Below are 23,078 nucleotides of genomic sequence, written 5' to 3' on the forward strand. Positions count from 1 at the left end.
AACGTTTTTCGATTTATATAGGATGTATTGTCATTACGTCTTGCTTGTGTTGGCATGTTACATTTCATATGCTAGATGTTTAATGTAGTGGAAGCACAGTCCTCATTTAGCTGTATTTGGCATTTCAACATCTCAGTGATCAGTCCCCATGCAGCTTGCATGGATTTTTGACTTTATTTGTGTATATTTAGTATCTTTCTCAAACATTTCTCATCATAATTGATCCACAGTTTGAATACTGGGTACAGGGTACATGATCTCATTGAAAAATTCTCTGTAACTTTACTTCAACTAACCGACAACAAATGTCAGGCACATGGTGTCCTGCAACTTTGTGCCAAGCCAATTGTACAATGACCGCTCAAGTAAGAAGTGTGTGGAAAGAAGGAGTGAGTTCTGTATTTTGAATTATTCAGGCTGACCACATGTCGTTTCTGTAATTCTCAGGTTATCCCAGATCGCACAGCCACCGCTAAAACTGATATCAGCTTGCCTGCAGGTGGCAGCTGAGGTAGCTGCTGTCTATCCTGCACTCGTCTGGGAGAAGGTGTCAAACTCTGGCATGCTTCCGAGCCTTGGCGGGGAAAATCTCCAGCAGATAGTTAGGTAAGTTTCGCTGTTGATTTGCATTCATAATACATAAGCCCCAAGTGATCAAATTCCTGTAAAACTTTGCACGTGTTCTGAATGAACTCTAACTTAAACTCGAAATTAAATAGTATGCCTTATCTAATACGATGTGGCTAGTGCCGGTTACTCGGTTTGCTTTATTCTATCCAGCCTAGTTTCATGTATGTACACCCCTAAAGAAGCAGGTGGTACTTACTTTCCTAAAATGTTAAAATTTTCTATATTTTGCCCACCAGGTGGTGTAACCGTGCACAGCACGTCGTGAACGGGTTCAACTTGAGGAACATTGCGATGAAATGGCACATGTATACAGTCAAATATTTTCTGTCATTAGGGGGAGATCACTGGAGAGGAGCACTCTAGGTGGCATAATTGCAGGGCTGGAATGCCCATGTGGAGAGTATGCAGTGACACTAGCCTTCCTGCAGCTCTTACGACAGGTAAAATAGAACGCAATCACAGGCATGCATGATGTGAGATTTAGCATCGTAGTCTGATCACAAGCTGCATAGTGTGGGGGAAATCACAGCCGCATTTTTACATACCTTGCAGGTGATTCAAGGTCTGTGGGAGCAAACTAACTGCAACAGCAGTCTTGTTGCCAGCCTCATGTTCATGATGAGAGACGTGTTTGCTGGCTTCCATAAGTGGAGATATAATGATCCTACCCAGAAGCAACTGATAGGTTAGCTCATTCTAATCTTGTGCCATCTCACACACACACAAAATTGGGGAAAAAAGTGAATTAGTCCAAATCTTTGGTGTATCTAAGAGGAGTCGTAAAGGATTGTAATCTTACTTGATAGTACAGTTCATGTTCGGTTCGACCGGATTTTAGTTGTGGTGCATAGCAATTGTTGTTCAATATAAATATGATGTTGGTTCTGAAAATTGGTATTACAGTTTATAGAGCTGTGTTCACATGTGTAGTGTGGTGATTTCCATCAACAGGTCAGCAATGTCTCGAAATCTTTCACAACATACTGACTCTTGAAAAGTCGGCATCAGAATCCCAACAGTTCACACTTCAACAGGTTAGTTAGTGTACCTGTGCTTTCTATGCAGCACATAGGTTTAAAGACAAGCACATTTGTTTCCAGTGCACTATATTGGATTATATAGCAAAACACACATCGGTGAAAGGAAACATAATTGGTTTATGGCAGACCAGACGGATTTCCAGAACAGCAAGGCATTTATCAGTCTAGCACAACAGTTCCGTTGTAATTCTGTTGTGTCTTGTACGGTTACAAAATGCTAAAAGTGTGCGTGTCACTTCGCGCAATCACATCAGTTTCTTTCTTAGTTAAGACGTATTTTCACCGAAGGCCCCTTTGTCTGTGTAGGTGTGCTGTGACGGTCTGCTCTACACTGATGCAGGTAACACACTGCTCAGCATTGTGTCCGTGGGAGTCGAGGAGGTACAGGTGGCATTAGAGCAGCAAACAAGGCAAGGGGTTCACACATGTAGTAACTTAATATTAAGTCGAACACTCTGTCTGATGGTATGTCTCACCATGTTTACATCATCACACTGCCAGAGTTTTCTGTCACTACCTAGGATCCGTGTCTCTTCGGGGATGCAAAACTGTAACGTTCTGCCATTTACGTTCATGGTCACCTATGTATAGATGGCACTGTTGGGAAATACCTGTTATGTGATCAGTTGATTTTGACATAAAGAAAAATAAGATCGTGGCAGCTAGTTGTTCCGTAAAATTAATGCTTAAAGCCTGGCAAGCAGAAACTATAAATCTGTAGGTGATTTGTGATAAAAAAAACATTAACGGTCAGTCACGTCAAACCTGTACACACATATCCAGGGGTAGAAATGAACTTTTGAACAAGGGAACGGACTCCCTACCCTCAAAAAGAGGGAGTCCGCAGCAAAATGAGGGAGTCCGCAGTCTGAGGTTCAAAATTATACGCTTAAAAAAATGTGCTTATTTTTAAGATTCATGCAGTTGCACGTCTGCCAAATTTTCTTTGGACATTAGCTGAAAAAATACAGTAATTCCGCGAAGTCGTGCTCCGGAACGAACTAGTTAGTATGGCAGAATTTTCAGGGAGTCACACGGACTCCTGCATATGTCAAATCAGGGAGTATTTGACTCCGTTAATTTCGCACCCTGCATATCACTTTCATGATTTAGAGTCAATAAGCTGGATTTAGAAGAGCCACGTTATACAGTATATCTGTAGGTTAATGCACAACTTTATATGCAAGACTATTGTATAATCCACTTCTAATAACAGAAACATAAATCTGTAGATGATTTAGAAAAGACATCAAACAGTCTGCATGCAGATTAACACGCACACACGCACATTCACGTATGCATGCACACATGCGCATTCACGTACGCACGTACACATTCACATACGCATGCACGCATGCACATTCACGTACGCATGCATGCACGCACACATGCATTCAAGCACGCATGCACACATTCACCCACGCATACACGCACATTTACGTACGCATGCACACACGCACATTCACGTACGCATGCACGCACGCACATTCACGTACGCATGCACACACACATGCATTCATGCACGCATACACGCACATTCACGTACGCATGCACACACGCACATTCACGTACGCATGCACACACGCACATTCACGTACGCATGCACACACGCACATTCACGTACGCATGCACGCACGCACATTCACATACGCATGCACGCACGCACACATACACGCATTCATGCACGCGCACACGCATTCACGCACGCATACACACACACACACACAAACAACAACAACAACAACAACAACGAAGGCAACAGCAGTAACAGCAACAACAGCAACATACAACGACACAAAACAGTAGCAGCAACACACAGCACAACATAAAATAGTACCACACCGTATAATAAATACACAACGTGCACCTCTCTCATGCTCGCACGTGCACTCATCGCTCTCTCCCTTCTCTCTCTCTGTCTGCCGTCGCTCCGCAGCTGGGTGGAAGGTGCCGGCGTCGAGCTAATCGGACTCCTCCGCTTCGCGCTGTCCGTGCTCAACCGCCTGCTGCTGCTGAAGCCGGGCGATCAGGCCGCGTCGCCCGTCGAGCAGACGCTGGGAGCGGCGCAGCCGGCGAGCGGGCCGCAGCGGCGCCACGCGACCGCGACCATCGCGCAGTACGTCTACCACCGCTACGACCCGCGGCTGCCGGCCCTCGCCACCCTGCTGCTGAAGCGCGTCGCCGTGGTACGTGAGTCTCGCCTCCCTCCTGCACCCCCACCCCCCCGATCGTTGTGCGAGCACGCTGGCACCCCGCCGGTCGTCGTATGATCGTACTGGCGCCCTCTATCGGCGGTTGTTGCACTTTGAGTCGGTTTATGATTGTAGGTGAACGGTTAGATTGTAGAGTTAGTTTATTGGTACGGTTAGTATGGTTAGTTAAATCGTGCGGGTATGTGGTTTAGTACAGTCACAGCTATTTGGTGGTGCGTGGTTAGTGAGAGAGTAGATAGTACGGTTAGTTGGGTCTCACAAGGTAAGCTGCAGTCGGCTGAAGTTAAACTTGGACGTGTCAGAATTATTTGTTGCTATCAGGAAATTATCATTATTATTAATATAATGACGTAGGTAAAAGTAAGAATGTAAGCTTGCAACCTCTTCACTGTAAATAAGCATTGTAATAGCATTGAGCATATCTGTACAATATATTGCATAAATGTTTATTGTTAGAAGCATAGTGGTGCGAAATTTGTTTGGAAAATCGTTTGGCAAATGTAATATGATGTTCATTATTTTTACCAGATGATTGTATTAATTTTGCTTGCAGGTTTTTCCAATGTCACTGTTGGCCTGCCTAGGAAGTTCTGCAGAGGCAGTAAGAGATGTGTTTGTCTTAAGACTACAGTTCCCAACTGAGGTAAGTGGCGGAAATATTTTCCACGTACACACCCACTCGTAATATGCAAACACGTTTCAAATCTAATATCATAGCAGTTTATGCACCAATAACAGGTACATAATATTGTTGTCTAGCAATTAAATAGCTATATATAAACCAGCATTAACAAACAAATGAGCATGTGTAAAATAGTACACCTCTAACTCTGAACTATTTTTATCCCTCACCAGGATGTGAGACTGAAGATAGCAATTCTCGAATTCCTAGCTACCTGTGTAAAAACTCAACCAGGCCTCATAGAGCTATTTCTGAGTCTCACCGAATTGGATACCGGCACTAGCAAGGTAATGTTTTCTCTTAATTTAAAACTTGTGGTATTTTTTAAGTAAAAGATCTACAATTATTATATTGTACATACGCACACACACACATGCACGCACACACGTGTTAATTAAAAAATATGGACCATGTCAAACATAATAGCAGCTGGTATAATAGCAAATGTACGTTATCTATGTGCTGCATTGATATATACCCTGGAAGGCTACCAGCCACTCTTACTCTATAATATCTCAGGACCAATGACAAAGAAATTACATAAGGCTTCCTTCCTTTCATGATTTCCTTTATAATTTTATTTATGATTAAGGAAATATCATAATTCTATATATGTGATACTTCATTTCAATTAAAACAAATAATATTGGAAACTCGAGGTATATTCAAATTTATACTATATATATACTAGTATACTATTATATGCTAATATGAAAATTTATATAATCATAAGAAATTAAATATATTGATTGAAACTCTTAAACATTAGAAATATCAGATACGTACTTGTCAAATTCCATTGTGCATTCATTAGATTCAATAATACAGCAATCCCACGAACTGCATGACTGCTTGTATGGAAATGTGATCAGATGGGAAGATCACACTAGGAATGCAAGAGTGTCTCGCGATGTCCTCACGCTCTGGCATTTGCAGCACTGCACACGATCGTAGATTACCATGGCTGTACCAGATGTAGTCTAGGCACTCCTCGAATATTCCCAGTTCCGGGGACAGTGGCCAGTCCATCAGGGCCCAATTGGTGATGCGCGGCTCCTGGCCCAGCTGTAGGAGAAGGAAAGTGTTAATTAGCAGTAACACTGCTTGTTGGGAGCTGCACTGACAATCGGTTTTGGCATTACCAATTTACCATCACTCTGGATATTCAGCATAGAAAATGCCGGGAAAATGGTCAATTCCTACCACTTACCACTGTCTCGTAAGCACTCTTCACCTTTGCCGAGTGACATATAGCACCAGCAAATATGTCCATTATTTTAGAAGCCTGAAAAGTGCAAATCTATTTTAGCCCATGAGGGAAAATGTAGCATACATCCTGTAATGTTCGCCTGTCACCAGTGCACTTTGTGCATCATTCGTTCATTCGTAATCTGCCACCCTCTAGAGAGTCCAATCTGCTTAACAAATCACAGAGATGAACTCAGTCAGGATTGTTCTTATACCCATGTATTGTAGAGCTACGATCAAGATGCCAATACGAATGTACGTTATGTCCCGTTACAGTGCTAGTATCTGTTTTACCATTAAATCGCGAATCGTCATGATCACGTCAAAGCGCCAGCGTTTGCATTTGGTTTGGTTAGCCACAAAGGAATCAGCGTGCATGTACATATGATATGTTTTCGTAGAGCATTTACGACAGGGCAATCAAACCTGAGTTTCGTTGGAACAGTCACAATAAGATCGCAAGTAGCAATACCTCTGCGTTTCTTGCTGTAGTGGAGTCTGGCGCTGAGCAGATGTTTAGCATGTGGTCGTTGAGCCCCCCGTGCTTCACTAGGTAATAGCCGGGAAGGAATGGCGTCGAGTTGAAATCCCCGCAGCAGATGTATGTGGCGTCTGCTCCGCCGGCGTATTCCACCATCTTGCGGAACGACAACGCTATCTACAACACAATGTTGGCCATAATGTGACCAGTTGATCCACACTGTAAATTTCATGTAGCAGATGTTCGGTCATACCACGGCTTGCATGACATGCGGCCATTCGGAATTGAAACTCGGGCACTACCATTTCAGTGTCACCCGGATAAACGCCAACATAAACACTGATTTCTTTGGGAGATAATCATCCTAGCTGTACCTACCTGCTAGGATTACCTACAGCTAGGTCATGTACTAGGTCCACAATTCCTGTGCATTCCCACTATAACGACTAAACACTGATACACACTACACAGTCTACATAGATACATAGACTACAGGGGCGGATCTGGGGGGTGGGGGGTCCGAGGGGTCCAGACCCCCTTTAATTTCAAGTGCCCCTAAAAAATTCTGCAGCTTTTTAAAACACCAGAAAAATTAAGCAGGAAAAAGTGCCCTTTATTTCTTCCTGGACACCCCCCTTTCAAAAATCCTGGATCCGCCCCTGGACTAGATACTAGATACACTACTGGGTACTAGGTACATCATGATCGTGTAACGAGCTACATTCCCCACCTGCACGACCTGTATCTCGGGAAAGCCGAGTTCTCCCCACAGCGTGTGAACGTTGGCGACGGTGAGCAGCCTGCCGGTGAGCTTGCAGCGCAGCTTCGCGAGCACGAGCAGACAGGGATGCTGCAGCTTCCGCATGATGCTCTCCTCCGCATCCACATCGTCATCCTCCCGTAGCACACCCGTCTCATAGAGCTTGTCGCGTGCCAGCTCCCTCACGGCGTGGGTCTCCTCCTGAACCAGCTCAAACCGCTGCTGCTTATAACATATAGGCTGCCCTAGTGAAGCATAACGAATAATGGCAATAATAAAGTAATCGATAATACATCTACTAATATAATAATAATAATAAATATGATGACAATAATACCAATAGTAGCTAGAGTAGTTGATAATACATATTGATATTATGACTGATAAATTGTTTGACAAAATGTTACAGTGCAGTAAGTTTTCAAATGAAGGCCTACTAAAATCATACCAGGTTTCAGTGGTTACACGTTTGTCGTCAGAAATGACCCGTAATATCCCTTACCCAGGTCATCTGCTCGTCGGTGAAACACACCCGCGTATCCCTGCCTTTGTAGGTCTGGCAAGAGTTGGGTAGTGTAGTACTCCTGACTCACCTCTTGCAGACAAATAATGTCACTGACAACAAATCGGTGACATCAACATTTATCGAATCAAAATTTGATCTGTATATTTATTATATTACTAAGTAAATTCTATGCGACCTCTCACCTATTGTGCAGCAGCAGCTCGGCGAGAATGAGGGGATGTCTGGCATTCATCGGTCGTAGGTTCACGGGCGTCTGCTCGTACATGTGGATGTCGTGATACAGCGCGTGCTCAGCTAGACCACAATTAACACGAATATTAGCAGCTATGCATATTATCAAGAGCTAATAATACCTTTATTAGTATACCTTTATTAGGTATTATTAGCTCTTGATATTATCAAGAGCGTATTAAGTATCTTTATACGCTCTTGATATTATGCATATTATGCTTATGTGTCAACGGCATACTAAAGCCTAGTCCAACAAGGCTGCAAGAATAACACAGATACCCATCTTAAATATAACTTTCATTCAACATATGATTGACATTTCTTGGAGCTACTATAGCCTAGCTATAGTTGATATTGACTCTTCTGTATTGGGCCACAGTAACGCCAGCCAAAACCAACAAAACTAAAGACAAACTAAAGCCAGGTACAATTTTATCACAGAGCTATATTTCCTACAGTAACACAGTAAACAATGTGTAGCTTTTGCACTAATAGCAGATGAACATTAATCCGCATTTACAAAGACCCATATTGGTTAATACTATATGTTCTTGACTTAGTACTAGTTTTAATGAGTTACAAATCATGTACTACTCTACCTGGTATGTATGGACAATAATGTTACCGGAGACACATCGGTGTGCCTCCATGGCATAGTAGGCCTACATAGCATTTGTCATTTGTTACATTGGCTGGTATTCCCAGTAAGACTATTACAAACATCCATACCTAGCACATTGTACGACGTGACTGTGAAGCTATGGGCCGTGTTGATCGTATGAGAATGCTGGCTGTACAGTAGCTGTCTACTGCTCAGGGGACTATCCTCTATCATCCTGCCTCGGAGAAGTTCCAGCAGTAATCTATAACCAACATGTACGTGCCCATGTTTAGCAGGCCATCCGTTACGTCAGCTCTTGGATCTTGGAGTAAGCATTCTGACTGATTACTCCAAGGTCAGAATGATTACTCCAAGGTCAGCTTAATACCCCGTACAGACTACGAATTTTAGCGCGCGTCACACGCGCGATAACTTAGCGTGCGCTAACTAGGAGCGTACAGACTGCATATTTGACCCTACTTTAAAGTAACTATTGCGAGAGTTTTCCAGTGTTTTTCCCACTTTCATGATACCTACCCAGTGCCGGATTAACCACTAAGCAGACTAAGCACTGGCTTAGGGGACACCAAGGGCAAGGAGTGGCACCACCAAAGTGGAAAAGGTGGAAAATAAAAAGATTTGTACTTCCCAGTTAGTCCGAGCCGACGCAGACCCCAGTAATGATTAAAAAGACCCCAGTAATGGTTAAACCCGCACCCTCAGATTAGCAAAGCGGAGTTATAACGTCTGCATTTGCGGACAATTCCCAGGTGTACCACAAGGGGCCCACTGCCTGGCATGACAACACTTTGGTCTTAATCGAGCTTCAGCCATTCCATTCTAATGTATCTTCATAGTTTAAAAACACCAAGAAAACATTCTTTCACTCAACATGACTTTACAACACAATTACAGAAACTAAACTAGAGCGAGTGCCTTTCAGAAATGTTGAAATTGCGATTAAGAATACTTTTTATACAACTAACTGCACAAACAGAGAGGTCTTTCTCACAACTGCAATCGTGTAAAAACCCAAAATAGATTAGTTAGGCTTCAACGAAAAGAGCTCGACTCACTGTGTATTATTAACTAATGAAACAAGATATTCTCAGAAGTATTACTTTCGAGCGGCACCCAAGATTGGTCAGATGTTAGGGCCACCAGTGTAGCCTTAATCCGCCGCTGTACCTACGTATTGCTGAGTAACAGGAATTGTCTAGAGTAAACGATTAAAAATGTCTTCGAAACCTTCGTATTCACCAAATCATGCACTGTACAATTTCTCGTTCTGCTTTAATGTTTACCGTTGCCATCTTCTAATGGACTTTCTTGCGGTAGCGCGAGACATCTATCATGTGCACGTACAGTAAAAACCGCGTATAAGAACATAGATTTATAGAACATGTTAGTGCTAAAATTCCCCATTCAGACCCCTTTACATAAGAAAGCCTGTTTAGGCTAAGATTTTTAAAGTCAGGTTCTTGATGTGTTCCATGCAGATAGAAGACTTAAAAAGAAACACAGGTAAAATAAAAAAGACGAGCCGCTCAACAATTCGATGCAATCAACAATGCCAATGGCCAATTGCCCAATTGCCATGCTCACAATAACAGATCATATCTATTAAATAATATAATATTATATAATAATTATATTATATATATCATATAATAATATCTCAACCGCATAAACAAAAACAGTGTTCAACAACTAACTCTCCATATAACACCTTACACATAACACTACTGTACTGGTAACACATGCATCAGAGTGGACTAAGCCCGCGCGTAGCCGCGGTTTCAGCTAGTAGCATGTAATATAAAAGTAGAAACAATGAAAGCCTAATTTCAAGAACTTTGAGTCACTAATTTTTCAGTAAGCACAGCCATTTATATAAGAAACATGTTGAGGCTCAACTTGGAACAAACCTCTATGTTCTTATACGCGCGGGTTTTTACTGTAATGCACTAATAGTCGCGACCACAGAAATCAGGTCAGTGTGTAACACAGGACGTTCATCTGACTAGCGTACAGGAGTGTAGTACTAAATGATGCGTAAAGTCTGTTATTAGAGCAGCTGTGGTTACCGAGTCAGATAGTAACACGGGAATGACAATGACAGAAGGCTGCTCTGATTATTGACTTTAAAACTCAAAATGATTTACCACAGCAAAATTGCACGCATCTTTGTTTTAATTATGCGTCTTGTGTTTGGAGACGTCATTGTGATTGAGAGTCGGGCAATAGCCGATAGCAATTTACGCAGCTGGCTCCGCGTGACCGGGAACCGGTCGCCTAGCCTCCAGGCCTACGCGTCGCGACATCCACTTCACAACAGTGAATCGCCGCGACTTGACGCGTTACACGCATGATTGCGTACGGGACGCTCTGCTGGCCGTCTATCCTCTCTTCATCGCCTCTCCATCGCGCGCCCTCTCGGCTCTCTCTCTCATCACACAACACACGTCGCACAAGCTCTCTCTCTCTCTCTCGTCTCTCTCTCGTTCTCTAATTTCTCCACACACCACACCTCTCTGATGGCTCACTCTCTCCTCACACCATCACACACACCACACGTCGCGCACGAGCTCTCTCTCATCGTTCTCGTAGTGTCTCACACACACAGCTCCCTCTTGAGCTCTCTCTCTCCTCTCTCTCTCTCACAATGAGCACAATGTCACACGCGTTCTTAGACCCACCAGCTCTGGTCTCTGTTCTCATAATATTCTCCACACACCACACACACCTCTCGAGGCTGCCTCCTCTCTCTCTCACACACACACACGCGCACGACCTCTTCTTCGCTCTCGTTCTCTATTCTCACAACACAACACCTCTCTGAGGCTCTCTCCTCTCTCTCAGCACACGACAACCAGCGCACAGCTCTCTCTCTTCTCCGTTTCTTATTTCTGCGAACTCGGACACACACGACACCCGTCTGACAGCTCTCGTCTCCTCGACTCACCGCATACACACACAAGCACAACACACACTAGCAACACACACACACACAACACACACATACACATTTCCCTTTCCCTCTCTCTCTGCTCTCATCTCATTTCGTCTCTCTTCTCCTCTCTTCATCCTCTCTCATCTCTCATCTCTCTCGTCTACTCTCATCTCTCTCTCTCCTCTTCACACGCACCACGCAACCAACCACAACGCACGACGCCACACGACATCATCACCATTCCATTTCCCTCCTCTCTCATACTCTCACAACGCCCACTACGCGCTGTCGTGGGCCAACGCCCTTCCGATCCTACTCGCCCGGGGTCGCGCGCCTGCGCGGCACGACGCACACAGGCACTAACCGCCACAGGGTCCGAGACACCTCAACACATGACATCTCCCCATTCCCTCTCTCTCTCTCTTCCGACGCACCACACGGCACCACGACACGCGGCACGACCTACGAGCGCACACGCACCACGCACCGAGGACGCACACAACGACACATACATCATCGCGATTCCCGTCTCTCGTGCCTCACTCTCATTCAACCGCACCACGCACACGTCATACGACAGCACGGTACATCGGTGGCGCACACGTACACGCACAACGGCCCAGTTCGTGGTCAGGCGTTGGACGCACACGCACACGCGCCCACGCACGGACGTCACGACACAGTGCTGCGGTCCGGGTCCCGGCTGCCTCACACAGATCCACGCGGCAGCACACAGCGCACACATCGGCTTTCGCACACATCACACACATTTCCGGCAATCAGGCAGAGTGCGCCCATTTGCGTTGGGGCGCCAAGTGTCGCATGACTCATTGTTTGTTACGCAACTTCATTGAGTTGTCTTCGTATACGAAACTGCAGTCCTAACAAGTTGATTTTCGTACGGAATCACAGGTCTATCAAAGTAATGTTCGTCAGCGAAATCGAGTCCTACAAAATGTAATTTCGTTTACGAATACAAGTTACAAAGTAATTTCGTTTAGCGAAATCAGACTAATGTCTAGCCATGTCGTCTTACGAATTCAGATTCTACTGCGGTCATTCGTTACGAAAGTCGCTGCTACACTTGGCGTCTGGCCGCGCGCGCGCAAACTGTCGTCATGAAACTGATTTCGTTACACTGAATTCTTGAATTTCGTAGACGAAATCAGAGTCTAACAATAAGGGATGTTCGTTACGTGAAATTCAACTACTGGAGGTGATTGCGTGGACGCCATAATCAAGTCTACTGGCGTAGTCAATCGTGGAACGAAATCAGCTACTGCGTAGTGATTTTCGTTCACCGAAATATGGCAGACACATTTGGCGCGCGGTGCGCGGCGCGCCAATGTAGGCATAACGCTTGATTTTGCGTTACGAAATCACTACTGCGGAAGTGATATGGCGTGACACTTGCGTGATTATTAGTTGGTTATCATTCTAAGTTAATTTAATTATGTGTGAATATATTTAATTAGTGTTCTAGTCCTTTACTCGCATGTTCACTATGATTTCGTCAGACGAAATGTCACTTGTAGACCTTGATTCGGTTAACGAAATCACTTTTGTGAGACTTGATATTCGTTTAACGGAATCAGTTTCATGCGGCAAACCACTGGCGCCCCACACCAAGTTGTAAGCATGATTATTCGTCACGAAATCATTATCGATTTTGCAGGTGCTGATTCGGGAAGCGAAATCATTCGAGGTTCGGCAGTAAGCTGATTTCCGTAACGAGATATCACGTCGCCATAGCTGGAGTGATTTCGTAACGAATTATCTTTGTAGACACGTCTGATTATCGTACGAAATTCAGTCTTTTTGTATACTTTTTTGAAAAAAGATGTTTTGTCCCCGGTAAACCTGGAAATAAAAAAAACATTCATAAAGTCCCCGCCCCTCCCAGAAAGAAAATGCCGCCCCGCACGAAACTTGGCGCCCGCACCTCACCAACGCCCAAGTGGTAACATGAGATTCTTCGTACGAACATCCCGACTTCGCAGTTATGCAACATATACGACCTTTTCTAACCGAAAAAAATCGCTCATGCACATTTGCGCGCTCGCGCGCGCATCAAGTGTGCATGAATTTCAGAATAGCGAAATCAAAACCAGCATCAATAAGAGTAAGAAAATCAAGTTCATGCTAGCACTTGGCGTCGCGCGGGCGTGAGCCCAAAGTGTCGCATGAGTTTGTAATCGAAATAAATCAGCAGTAGCATGATTCGTCCAGGAAATCGACTCCGCCCGTAAGCCTGTTTCGTCACGAATTCACTCTGCATGGTAGTTTATATTCGTAACGAAATCACTTGTAGACTTGATTTCGAGTTACTGAAATCCAAATGATATCTGTGAACGTAAGTCAAGGTCATTGGCGAAGCTATTTGGCGAGCGCCAAGCAGTGAAACTAGCATGTATTCGTAACCCGAAATTGACCCGCAGGTATGCGTGATTCGTCACACGAAATGACTCGCAGCTAGGTTCATTTCTAGTAAACGAAATTACTTTTGTAAGACTATTTGGATTGTCCTAAGCCGAAATTACCTGGTCGCTTGTAACTGATTTCTGTCGGTTAACGAAATTACTCCCTTGTAGACTTGATTTCGTAACGTAAATCACGTTTTGTATACCTTGATTTCGTTACGAAATCATGGGCCAGGCCATTCTCGTAACGGACAATCCAGTCATCGCGACAACTTGGCGCCCCCGCCCCCCCGCCGGCCGCCCGCCCGGCCGCTCATAATTGGCCCGCAACTCACCATGCGCGTCGTAGCGTGTCCGCAACGCTCACTGGCTGTGACGAATCGGGCTGCCTCCGCACGAGCCCGTAGCCTACGCTCGTCGTCTAGGAACTCTCGGTCGCGTTACCGAACGTGACCTGGTAAAATTTCTTGCTGTATGATCTGGTCCAAATTACCATTTTGCTATGGTGATAAGACTACATAAAATGCTTTTAATGTTGGTGTGATCAGTAATATTCCGAGTACTGTCAAGGTGAGAACTATATTCAGCTATATTTAGTTTTCTGAGGGCAAAAAATCGGTTGTAATAGTAAGTTGTTAAAATGGTAGTTCATCCAGTTCTCCCAACGCGCCCAAGTTCGCTGGCTCGCCGAACAGTGCACTCACCGGCGCAGACAGCTAGTACAGCGACGTACACCAATTACGTGAACCTAAATAGAGCTATGCGCCATGCGCCATTGCGCAAACTTAGTGCGCAGCTACGGTCACAGGATTGCAGTAAGCAGTTGACACGCTAGAGCTGTAATTCTGATGAACTGGTTGTGTGTGCCCTAAGTTAGCCGCTGTCTTGCGTAAGGGGCTAACTTGGAGCGGGCCAGCACGTATTTTGGAGGTTGGATAGCGTGTCAACACTGCAATATTTAGCGCGTGGTTAGACGAGACGTCTAAACGTGCGTCTAGTTTAGTATCAACTACGCCCATATTCAATTTCGTAGTCGGGTAGGGTATTATAGTATGTTTCTCCAGTGTCCAGAAAATAAATGTATAGCTATATATTATTTGTCCAACTGTGCCTGCGGCAGCCATGGTGCAGGCCAGCGTTTGTTGACTGGGACGGCGCATTGCAGGAAATGTGTTGTGCAATAATCGCGCAAAGAGAGGTATAGGAAACTAATGTAGTAAATAGATTTGCGTATACTTATCGTTTAGCATTAACTACTATATTGTTATTGGAAACGCGCCTCAAGTGCTGTGATTGAAAGTTGTAAACCGATCATATCACATATTCATATAACACGGTATGCTATCGCCTACGCCGCACAGCACTTGGGACGCGTTTGCATCAATAAATGATTGGTTAATGAAATACAACGTGTGTCAGGTACTAGACTACCAGTGTACAGTACCAGTTATCGATCTACGCTCCCCCTATTTGTATAGTAATAGTCTTTATATGTTGTGATTGACCTAAATTAACTTCACTTCAATACCGTCAATATACCTGCTCAACCTACATAGCGCGACAGCCTCATCTTGTCATGCACAGAATAACACCAAGTACTCAGCACAGTAGGTTACGACACCTTTATATAGCTAGTATACAGTATAACGACCAGTATAATAAACACAACCTACCTACTGTGTCATTCTGATGCACATGCACAATGGCCGTGCGCTGCTATGTTTCGAAGCGGTGTAATCCTGCACGGTTTCGAAGTCAAGTCTATTCAGGTGCAAATCAAATATTAATGACCAAACAAAAAAAAAAAAGAAAAAAAAAAAAAAAAAAAAAAAATAAAAAAAAAAAAAAAAAAGAAAATGAAAAAAAAAAAAAAAAAAAAAAAAAAAAAAAACAACCAAAAAAAAAAAAAAAAAAAAAAAAAAAAAAAAGACAAAAAAGAAAACAACAAGAAACAAAAAAAAAAAAAAAAAAAAGAAAAAAAAAAAAAAAAGAAGGAAAAAAAAAAAAAAAAAAAAAACAAAAAAAAAATAAAAAAAAAAAAAAAAAAAAAAAAAAAAAAAAAAGAAAAAAAAAAATAAATTAAACTGTACTGTACGGTCGGTAGTAGCTAGACAAGTTAGCTATTTATTAACCATCATTTTATTATTGAACGCCCAAGTGCTGTGCCTACGCACGCTACGGCGGGCATGTTTACAAAATTAATACTTGCCAATACAATAGTTGCTTAACTTTTTTACTGCAGCGCCTTGTGGCGTCCTAGAATCACGTCTCCCCTAGTTGAATTGGGAGTAGCTAGTACTAGTAGTTTAGACATTCTCTTTCACTTGACGCCATATAACTTAATATTTTCTAATGCTAGGCCGGCAGCACCCGAGCGACTTTATCGCACGCGAAGGTCGCGGCAAATTAAAATTGCCAGCGATTCTTAATTCGGACCCGACTCACGAAGGGCCAACGTAAGCATTTTTTATCGCCACGATCCACCTGAAGGGCACCACGTGAACGTAGCGAATTTGAGAGCGCGTACGCGTACGTCCACTCGATTCGAATCATATTAACATCACAATGATAATCAACAAGCGACGTCCGAGTTGTTAGAAAAATCGATCGGCGACAAAATAACCCGTCAACGCGACATCGACGATAATAATCGGCCCGAGCCTAAATAATCGCTCCGAAAATATCTAACATTTTGCGATAGCGGGCGATCTCGGTCGGCCATTAAAATCGCGTGACGTTGCACGGCACACGGCGTTCTATCGAGCGATTTTTCAAATTTCGCGGCGATCGTGCGAGTAAAAATCCGCTCGTTGCCCCTACCCATAACACAGATTTATAAATAAAACGTGTTGCACTTTGTGTGTGCATGACCTCGGCCTGAGAACAATATATACAAATTACAATGTATATATATAAATTATGTATGTATATATTGTTCTCAGACCCCGGCTGCAAACTCCACGACAGATGGCGCTTTCGCTCTGGCTCAATTCTACTATTCTAATTATCTATCTATATTATCTATCTATCTCAATTCTACTACTTCTACTCTATTATCCTGAGTCTGGGAAGGGGCACTGCATGCAGTTTGCCCCTGCTGTTGTTGTTGTTGTTGTATAGTGTGTGCATTGTGTAAACAATAGCATGAACGCGAACGCGCAAAGCAAGGCACAAGCGCAATTTTTTCGTACCATATACTAGAATAGAAAATAAAAATATAATAGAACTAGCGGCATACTCGGCGTTGCCCGGGGAAATCAGTGGCGTTACTCAGCTGGTGACCGCTTGGTTGAAAGAAGAAATACCAAAAAAATCTAAACTATCTATCTATCCATGCCATTGCATCCATGCCGATTCCATGCATCGTGCGCATCGCACCGCATCCCATCCATATCCATCCCATCTCATCAGCATCACATTCAGTGCATCCCGCACTATGCCATGTCCATCCGGCAATCGCCATCCCATCCCATCCCAAAGAGTAAAAATAATAAGAAATCAAAAGATAAAGACATTAAAAAATAAAGAATAATAATAAACTAAAAATATAATAAATTTAAATAAATTAATAAATTAAAAATACTATAAAAATTAAAAAAACATATCCAGAGGTAGGTAAAGGGAAAAAAGGAAAAAAAGGAAATCTAACTATCTAATCTATCCATGCATCCATCATGCCTCATATTGCATGCCATCCCATCCCATCCCATCCGCACCGCATCCCATATCCCATCCCATGCCTCCAGCTTCCCTATATCTCGTTCACAGTTTCAGTGTGCATCCAAATGCCATCCCATCTCATCGCACCGCATCCCCATTCCCATCGCCATCCATCCGCATCTCAAACAGTAAAAAATGTATAAGCAAATCAAAGAAGATAAAACATTTTAAAAATTAAAAATAATTAATAAACTAATAAAACATTTAATTAAATTAATTAATTAATTTAAATTAATTTAGAAATTTTTAGAAATAATACTAAAAGAGGTAGGTAAGGAAAAATATGAAAAAAGGGAAATAAGTCCCCAGCTGGGACTCCGCACCCTCAATCCATTGTAGCAGACGGATGTTACTGATGAGCCCCACTGCATCGCTTACGTTTATAACACCAGATTCAGACGCGATTTGTGTTACTACGTGAACCGAGCATCTATGATCCAACTAGAGATGTTTTATGAATGTTTAACTTTTTAACTTTTTTAAATTTTTGTTTCAGCCAGAACCACCTCCCAGACGTGCTGATTCTGAAAATATATTTAGTTTTCCTCTAGGCTGCGGAGTTTTCTAGTTATGCACGAACACATTAATTCGGCGGAACAACTTTATATATATAGATAGGTATATAATAGAAAAGCCTATTTCAATGGAAAACGATGCCCTAATTTGATAGCAGTTATAATTATAACTTCAGATTAATGAGTCTCAAGGGTCGAATCCATTTTCAGTTATCTTCTGTTGTGCAGACTTGACTAATATGTTTATCCCACTTTACCCCAGATGAAATACGGGTGGATACAAATTGAGACAGCTCTCTGACAGCTTCTTGTTCCATCATGGTTGAAGTAGATTTAAAGGCTTGCAAGACATTTCGACTACCAATACACTCATTTATTCTAACTCTCCCCCAACCATAGCTCCAAGAAACGGTCTTGCTAGGGTTAGAAGACCAGACTGTATAGATTGTATAGACAATCGGTCGCACAGCCTGGTCGGGCTACCCCAACCAGTGATGTGTTTCAAGTATTCTGCAGGGTGGTGGTTTCTGAAAGTTCAGTTTCTGAGCTTTCAGAAACGGCCACCTCGCAGAGTTCTGTTATAGCAACCAAAGATGAATAATACCAACCTCTACATTCGTATTGAAGTTGTTTTCACAAAGTCGAAAAAAGTCATCCTCTACACTATAATGTGCAAAACATTTCAACGGCTATATTTTAGTACAAATATGCGCACAAAACAGACATATGCTTCCCAATGGATAGGACTGGTATTTCAAGAGAGCAATAATAGTGGTATATGTTCATCTCTTTAACGTAATCATATTTCAATGTGTCGATGATATAAGTTATGAAAAACTATATTGGCTACTGATATATTTTACAGATATATTTTACCGATGTATTTTACAGAGGTTTGAGATGGGAAAGTTTAGCTGCCTGCATGCCGTTTTGGAAATCATTCAGACTGATAGACAGGTAATTATATTCTCTAATCATATGGACCTAGAAGTGGCTCTGTGTTCGTGTGACTGAAATGTTGCTGTTTCTAATACCCTTATAAATCATATGTGGTTTATATTTGTACGTACATTTTCAATTACCACTTAATACCTGCATAGAGTCATAGAACATATTAATTAGCTATCATTATTTTAAGATGAGTTATATTTTCGTTGTCAGTGCGCAAGTGAAATTTAAAATTTGTCTGAATCTTGTCAGATAAGGTATTCAGGTAAGGTAGCATTGCATTTCTAGTTTGATTTTCATAATGTATTGTATTTCAGAAATGCCCTGCTGAGCTGCAGAGGGCTGCAGTAGAGTTTGTAGCTGCTTTATGGACTGGTAGACGGGAAACAGCCATGACTGTACTCAGAGAGAAGTAAGATGTCACTGTGCAGTGAAGGGTGAAAGAAGGGAAGAGGGAGAGGGAAAGTGAGGAAGAAGGAAAAAGAGAAAGCGTGACAGCGGTAGAAAGAAAGAGCGGGAGAGAGGAGGGATGGAGAAGAGAGAGAGAGAGAGAAATGATGGATGGAAGATGGAGAGGGAACGAGAGAGAGGGGAGAGAGAGAGAGAGAGAGAGAGAGAGAGAGAGAGAGAGAGAGAAGGAGAGAAGGAAGAGTGAGGGGGAGAAATGGAGAAGAGAGAGAGAGAGAGAGAGAGTGAGGGGAGAAATGGAGAAGAGAGAGAGAGAGAGAGAGGGGTAGAGAAATAGGGAAGAGAGAGAGAGAGAGAGATAGGCGAAGAGAGGAGAGAGGGCGTGCGTCCCGGATAACCCACAGCAGAGGTCAGAGAGAGAGAGAGAGAGAGAGAGAAGCGAGAAGAAGAGAGAGAGCAAGATCAGATGGCAGAAGCAGATGAGAGAGTAGCGAAGTGAGCAGAGAAGGAGAGTAGACAGCAGAACTCGCATGATGAGATTCGAGTAATCGAGGCAAAGGTCGATCGGAAGCTAGAGGCAGCTCATCGCAGAGATCAAGCAGGACGGCTAGCATTATCATATGCTTGCTTTTACTGACGGTTGCGCAGTATTTATTTCATTGGCAAGAAGTCGGACGACTACTGCGCTACTTAATGTTAGATTCAGTTCAGTCAGTGAAAACATGTGCGTCTGTACGCGACTGTGCTCGCAGAGATGTGACATGTGCTAAACAGAGGTGAACTGCGCTGTAACTTTCCCTGCACTTGAAAACTTTAGCCAAGTACATTCAGACCCGGAGCCGGCTCTGGTATATATGTACGCTAGTTTGTTTTAATTCACTTCAGGTTATCGTCTTGGGGCTAGACAATGATAGTTTACATCCTGCCGGAATACTTCATGTTTCACTCAGAAATTTGATTTGAATAATATAATAGTACGATTCTGGTGATATGGATCTCTGGTATATTTTTGGTCGTCTTTCTGGAATATAATCATATTAGACATCTCAATCATTGATTTGTGGTTGTCCTTTGTAGGCAAGCTTTTAGTGAAACCACCTCTTATGAACAGGCAGCCTGTCCATAAGGTCAATGCATCTTATTGGCATTGTCGTGAGTGGCCCGAGTAAGGTTTGAAGAGTGATCATATCAGTGTATACATTACGCTAATTTATGATCCAGTGCGCTATTCAGATAATGCGTTACTTTGCATACATAACTGGATAAGGAACCTAAGAGACTTCATGAAGACCTGATACAAAGGACAATCGATTGTCTTCGTGGTCAAGATTATTACAGAGCACAAGATGTGACGAGGCAGGCAAACCAAGATGATCGCAAGTCCATTACTTCTGTTGATGCGTGGCGAGACGTTTTTTTAATATTGGCTCGGTAACATGCTTTTCACATTCATCATCATGCCCACATGCGTTCCTCTGCATTTGTGATCCAACTCCGCTCTCTGTACTGATCGCAATCCTTCTTTTCTGTTTGTCTTTCCATTCCTGCTTTCTGGATCTATCCATCACATTTTGCAACTCTGACGAGTTCGCTGCCCATTCTTATCAGCTGTTACAATTCAGACAGTCTTTGCAACGAATATCTGATTTTGAAGATTATTTCATTGCTCTGAAATGCTATAAAGGATTTTCGCTCTTCTGCTAGGAGGAAATTTCATTCCATGCAGAGCTGAAGGCTCACTGTGAGTGATGATGCTTGAGTCGCTATCGTGCTCGTCTGTCAGATGACGCAAGCGGGTTGATGCTCACCAATTTCTCGAGCAGATATCTCTGTCTCATGTCGTGGTCAATGGTAAAGTAGTGTTCTTCCTATTCATTTCCAAACAATTCAAATTTTTTGAGTTACTCCTGTCTAAGAAGATAAAGACACATCTTTATATTTTTTGATCAGTCTTGCAAACTCCTCAGTTTTGTATCTGTACGTCAAGGTTCATGTAACTATGTCGAATTCGTTAGCTGGAGCATTGTTTTAGAATCTGATGCGCAACGATGGTATGCCCTTTTTTTTTTAATAGAAGGCTGCCTATCGATCATGGCGAGGTGGAATAGATTAAATTAATATAAGTGAATACCTAGACGCAACTATACTCGTCTGTCTGAATTTGACATTCTCTTTTTAATTGATTAAAAAAGTACAGTGTATATCTTATAATAGATGATAACATACGTTGTGCAGAATTATCCAGGGCAGCAGTCGTGATGGCAGCTCGCGCATCCCGCACGATATGTGTTGTCTCATCGAAACTACGGTGCTCATTCTAAGATACAGTGCTGCACTGCTCGCAACCATGCAACGGTGTGCGCAACCTCCCCAAGCGGATGGAACAGGAGGCGAGCCAACTGGTGGATCGCGATGCAGACTCTTACGCCATACTGCTACAAATGCACGAGGCGATAAGCGAGTCTACACTAAGGAGAAAATTTAATCATAATGTAATATAATCGTTAATTATATAATTAATTGTAAAACTATTATTAATTATTTAATTATTTATATATTGTTTTCTTTTAGCTTTATAGAGCTGAGTAATCAATCGTTTATTATAAGTTATTTCGGGATAAATAAAAAGAGGAAGTTGTGGATATGCTTTACTATACAGGAAGCGTGGCCATTTTATACATATTTATTCACTGGAGATAATACATGAATAGTCATTGATGTACTCTCTCGTCTGTGATGGCGTTTGATCATTTGGTCCTAATAAGCATGATGCGTTCACATCGATGATTCTATGTGTCTGTAAAAGCAATTGTCAGTTCAACAGGCATGTTTCTGTGGGGGAGTTAATAAATACGCATATTATAAGTAACATATAACATAAATATATAACTAATATACATTATTATATACATAATTATATACATTATATAATGAGTGTATAAGCCCATCCCGTTGGTTGTCTTATTGTTGTCAAGCTGAGACGAGTGAACATCTGGTTTGCTGAATGACTGATAGCTAATAATAGTGTAGCAGGCTCGCACGTGTCGTATGTTTGCAGTGAACTCCATGCACCTCTGCTATCATGCTGCGCATGCATGCAGGGTAAGCCCTATGTGTTGTTTCATTTGCGTAGTCACAGGCAGCGCTTTGGCTTTGCCTTTCATCCAAATATGTTAATTTACAAAACGTTGTGTCAAATTGTTTCAATCATTTCACATTGCATATTCACCATTCAGCATTTCTATCCATCTCCAAGGTATAGTAATGCTATAGTCTTCTATCTCTGATAAAAAAAAAAAACTACCACAAGTCGAATAAGATGAGATAATTTAAAACCCATACGAAATTACGCTTAATACCATCGCAATGGGATATGAGTTGTATATAAATGATGAAATAATTTATAAATTTAGTTTAATGTTAGATATTACTATGAATATTCTTTTATTCTCATTTCACTTCGGACTCCTTCATCATTATAATCATAATTAATGAATGTATGTTATGATCCGACATATAGTGTGCTTTTACGTGGCAACGAATGTTCGTCGCTGTCTTTGCAGAGGTGTGACGTGAAGAACAGGTGGGAGGGCCATCATGGAGTGCTGCGGCGTTTGCCGCTGTGCCACAGCAGCTAGCCTTGCCAGCATGGTCTCACGAGACTCTGTGCTCCTCTGCTGGCGCCGTATATCGTCAAACCCC

The 23,078-nt window shown here is 42.5% G+C and overlaps 2 protein-coding genes across 2 annotated transcripts in view; one reads left to right on the forward strand and one right to left on the reverse strand.

Annotated features, from left to right (window-relative positions):
- Positions 1-23,078, forward strand: part of LOC106821092 (nucleoporin NUP188 homolog) — a gene marked incomplete in the record, with an annotated part of 45,354 nt that overhangs the window by 10,631 nt on the left and 11,645 nt on the right. Inside the window, 10 exon segments of the mRNA XM_014825744.1 lie at positions 448-606; positions 965-1,070; positions 1,183-1,315; positions 1,582-1,664; positions 1,977-2,080; positions 3,607-3,856; positions 4,437-4,526; positions 4,739-4,852; positions 18,912-18,977; positions 19,286-19,380. Of these exon segments, the coding sequence (XP_014681230.1) occupies positions 448-606; positions 965-1,070; positions 1,183-1,315; positions 1,582-1,664; positions 1,977-2,080; positions 3,607-3,856; positions 4,437-4,526; positions 4,739-4,852; positions 18,912-18,977; positions 19,286-19,380 (1,200 nt within the window).
- On the reverse strand, positions 4,861-8,669 carry LOC106821094 (glucose-repressible alcohol dehydrogenase transcriptional effector-like). The gene is made up of 7 exons (XM_014825746.1): positions 8,541-8,669; positions 7,763-7,874; positions 7,557-7,669; positions 7,025-7,299; positions 6,286-6,471; positions 5,776-5,850; positions 4,861-5,630 (listed from the first exon to the last, which is right to left on the reverse strand). Exons 1-7 carry the CDS (start codon positions 8,644-8,646, stop codon positions 5,382-5,384), a joined length of 1,116 nt encoding a protein of 371 aa, XP_014681232.1. The 5' UTR covers positions 8,647-8,669; the 3' UTR covers positions 4,861-5,381.

This window comes from Priapulus caudatus, unplaced genomic scaffold (assembly GCF_000485595.1).
Source record: "Priapulus caudatus unplaced genomic scaffold, Priapulus_caudatus-5.0.1 Scaffold58, whole genome shotgun sequence".
Classification (NCBI taxonomy): Eukaryota; Metazoa; Priapulida; class Priapulimorpha; order Priapulimorphida; family Priapulidae; genus Priapulus; species Priapulus caudatus.

What these genes read in the sequence shown, in the direction of transcription:
- LOC106821094 (XM_014825746.1), bottom strand. Translation starts at nt 8,646, where the DNA reads ATGATAGAGGATAGTCCCCTGAGCAGTAGACAGCTACTGTACAGCCAG. An exon ending in CCGACGAGCAGATGACCTGG is followed by an intron (nt 7,300 to 7,556) that starts GTAAGGGATATT and finishes ATGCTTCACTAG; the next exon opens with GGCAGCCTATATGTTATAAG. An exon ending in CCGAGATACAGGTCGTGCAG is followed by an intron (nt 6,472 to 7,024) that starts GTGGGGAATGTA and finishes ATTGTGTTGTAG; the next exon opens with ATAGCGTTGTCGTTCCGCAA.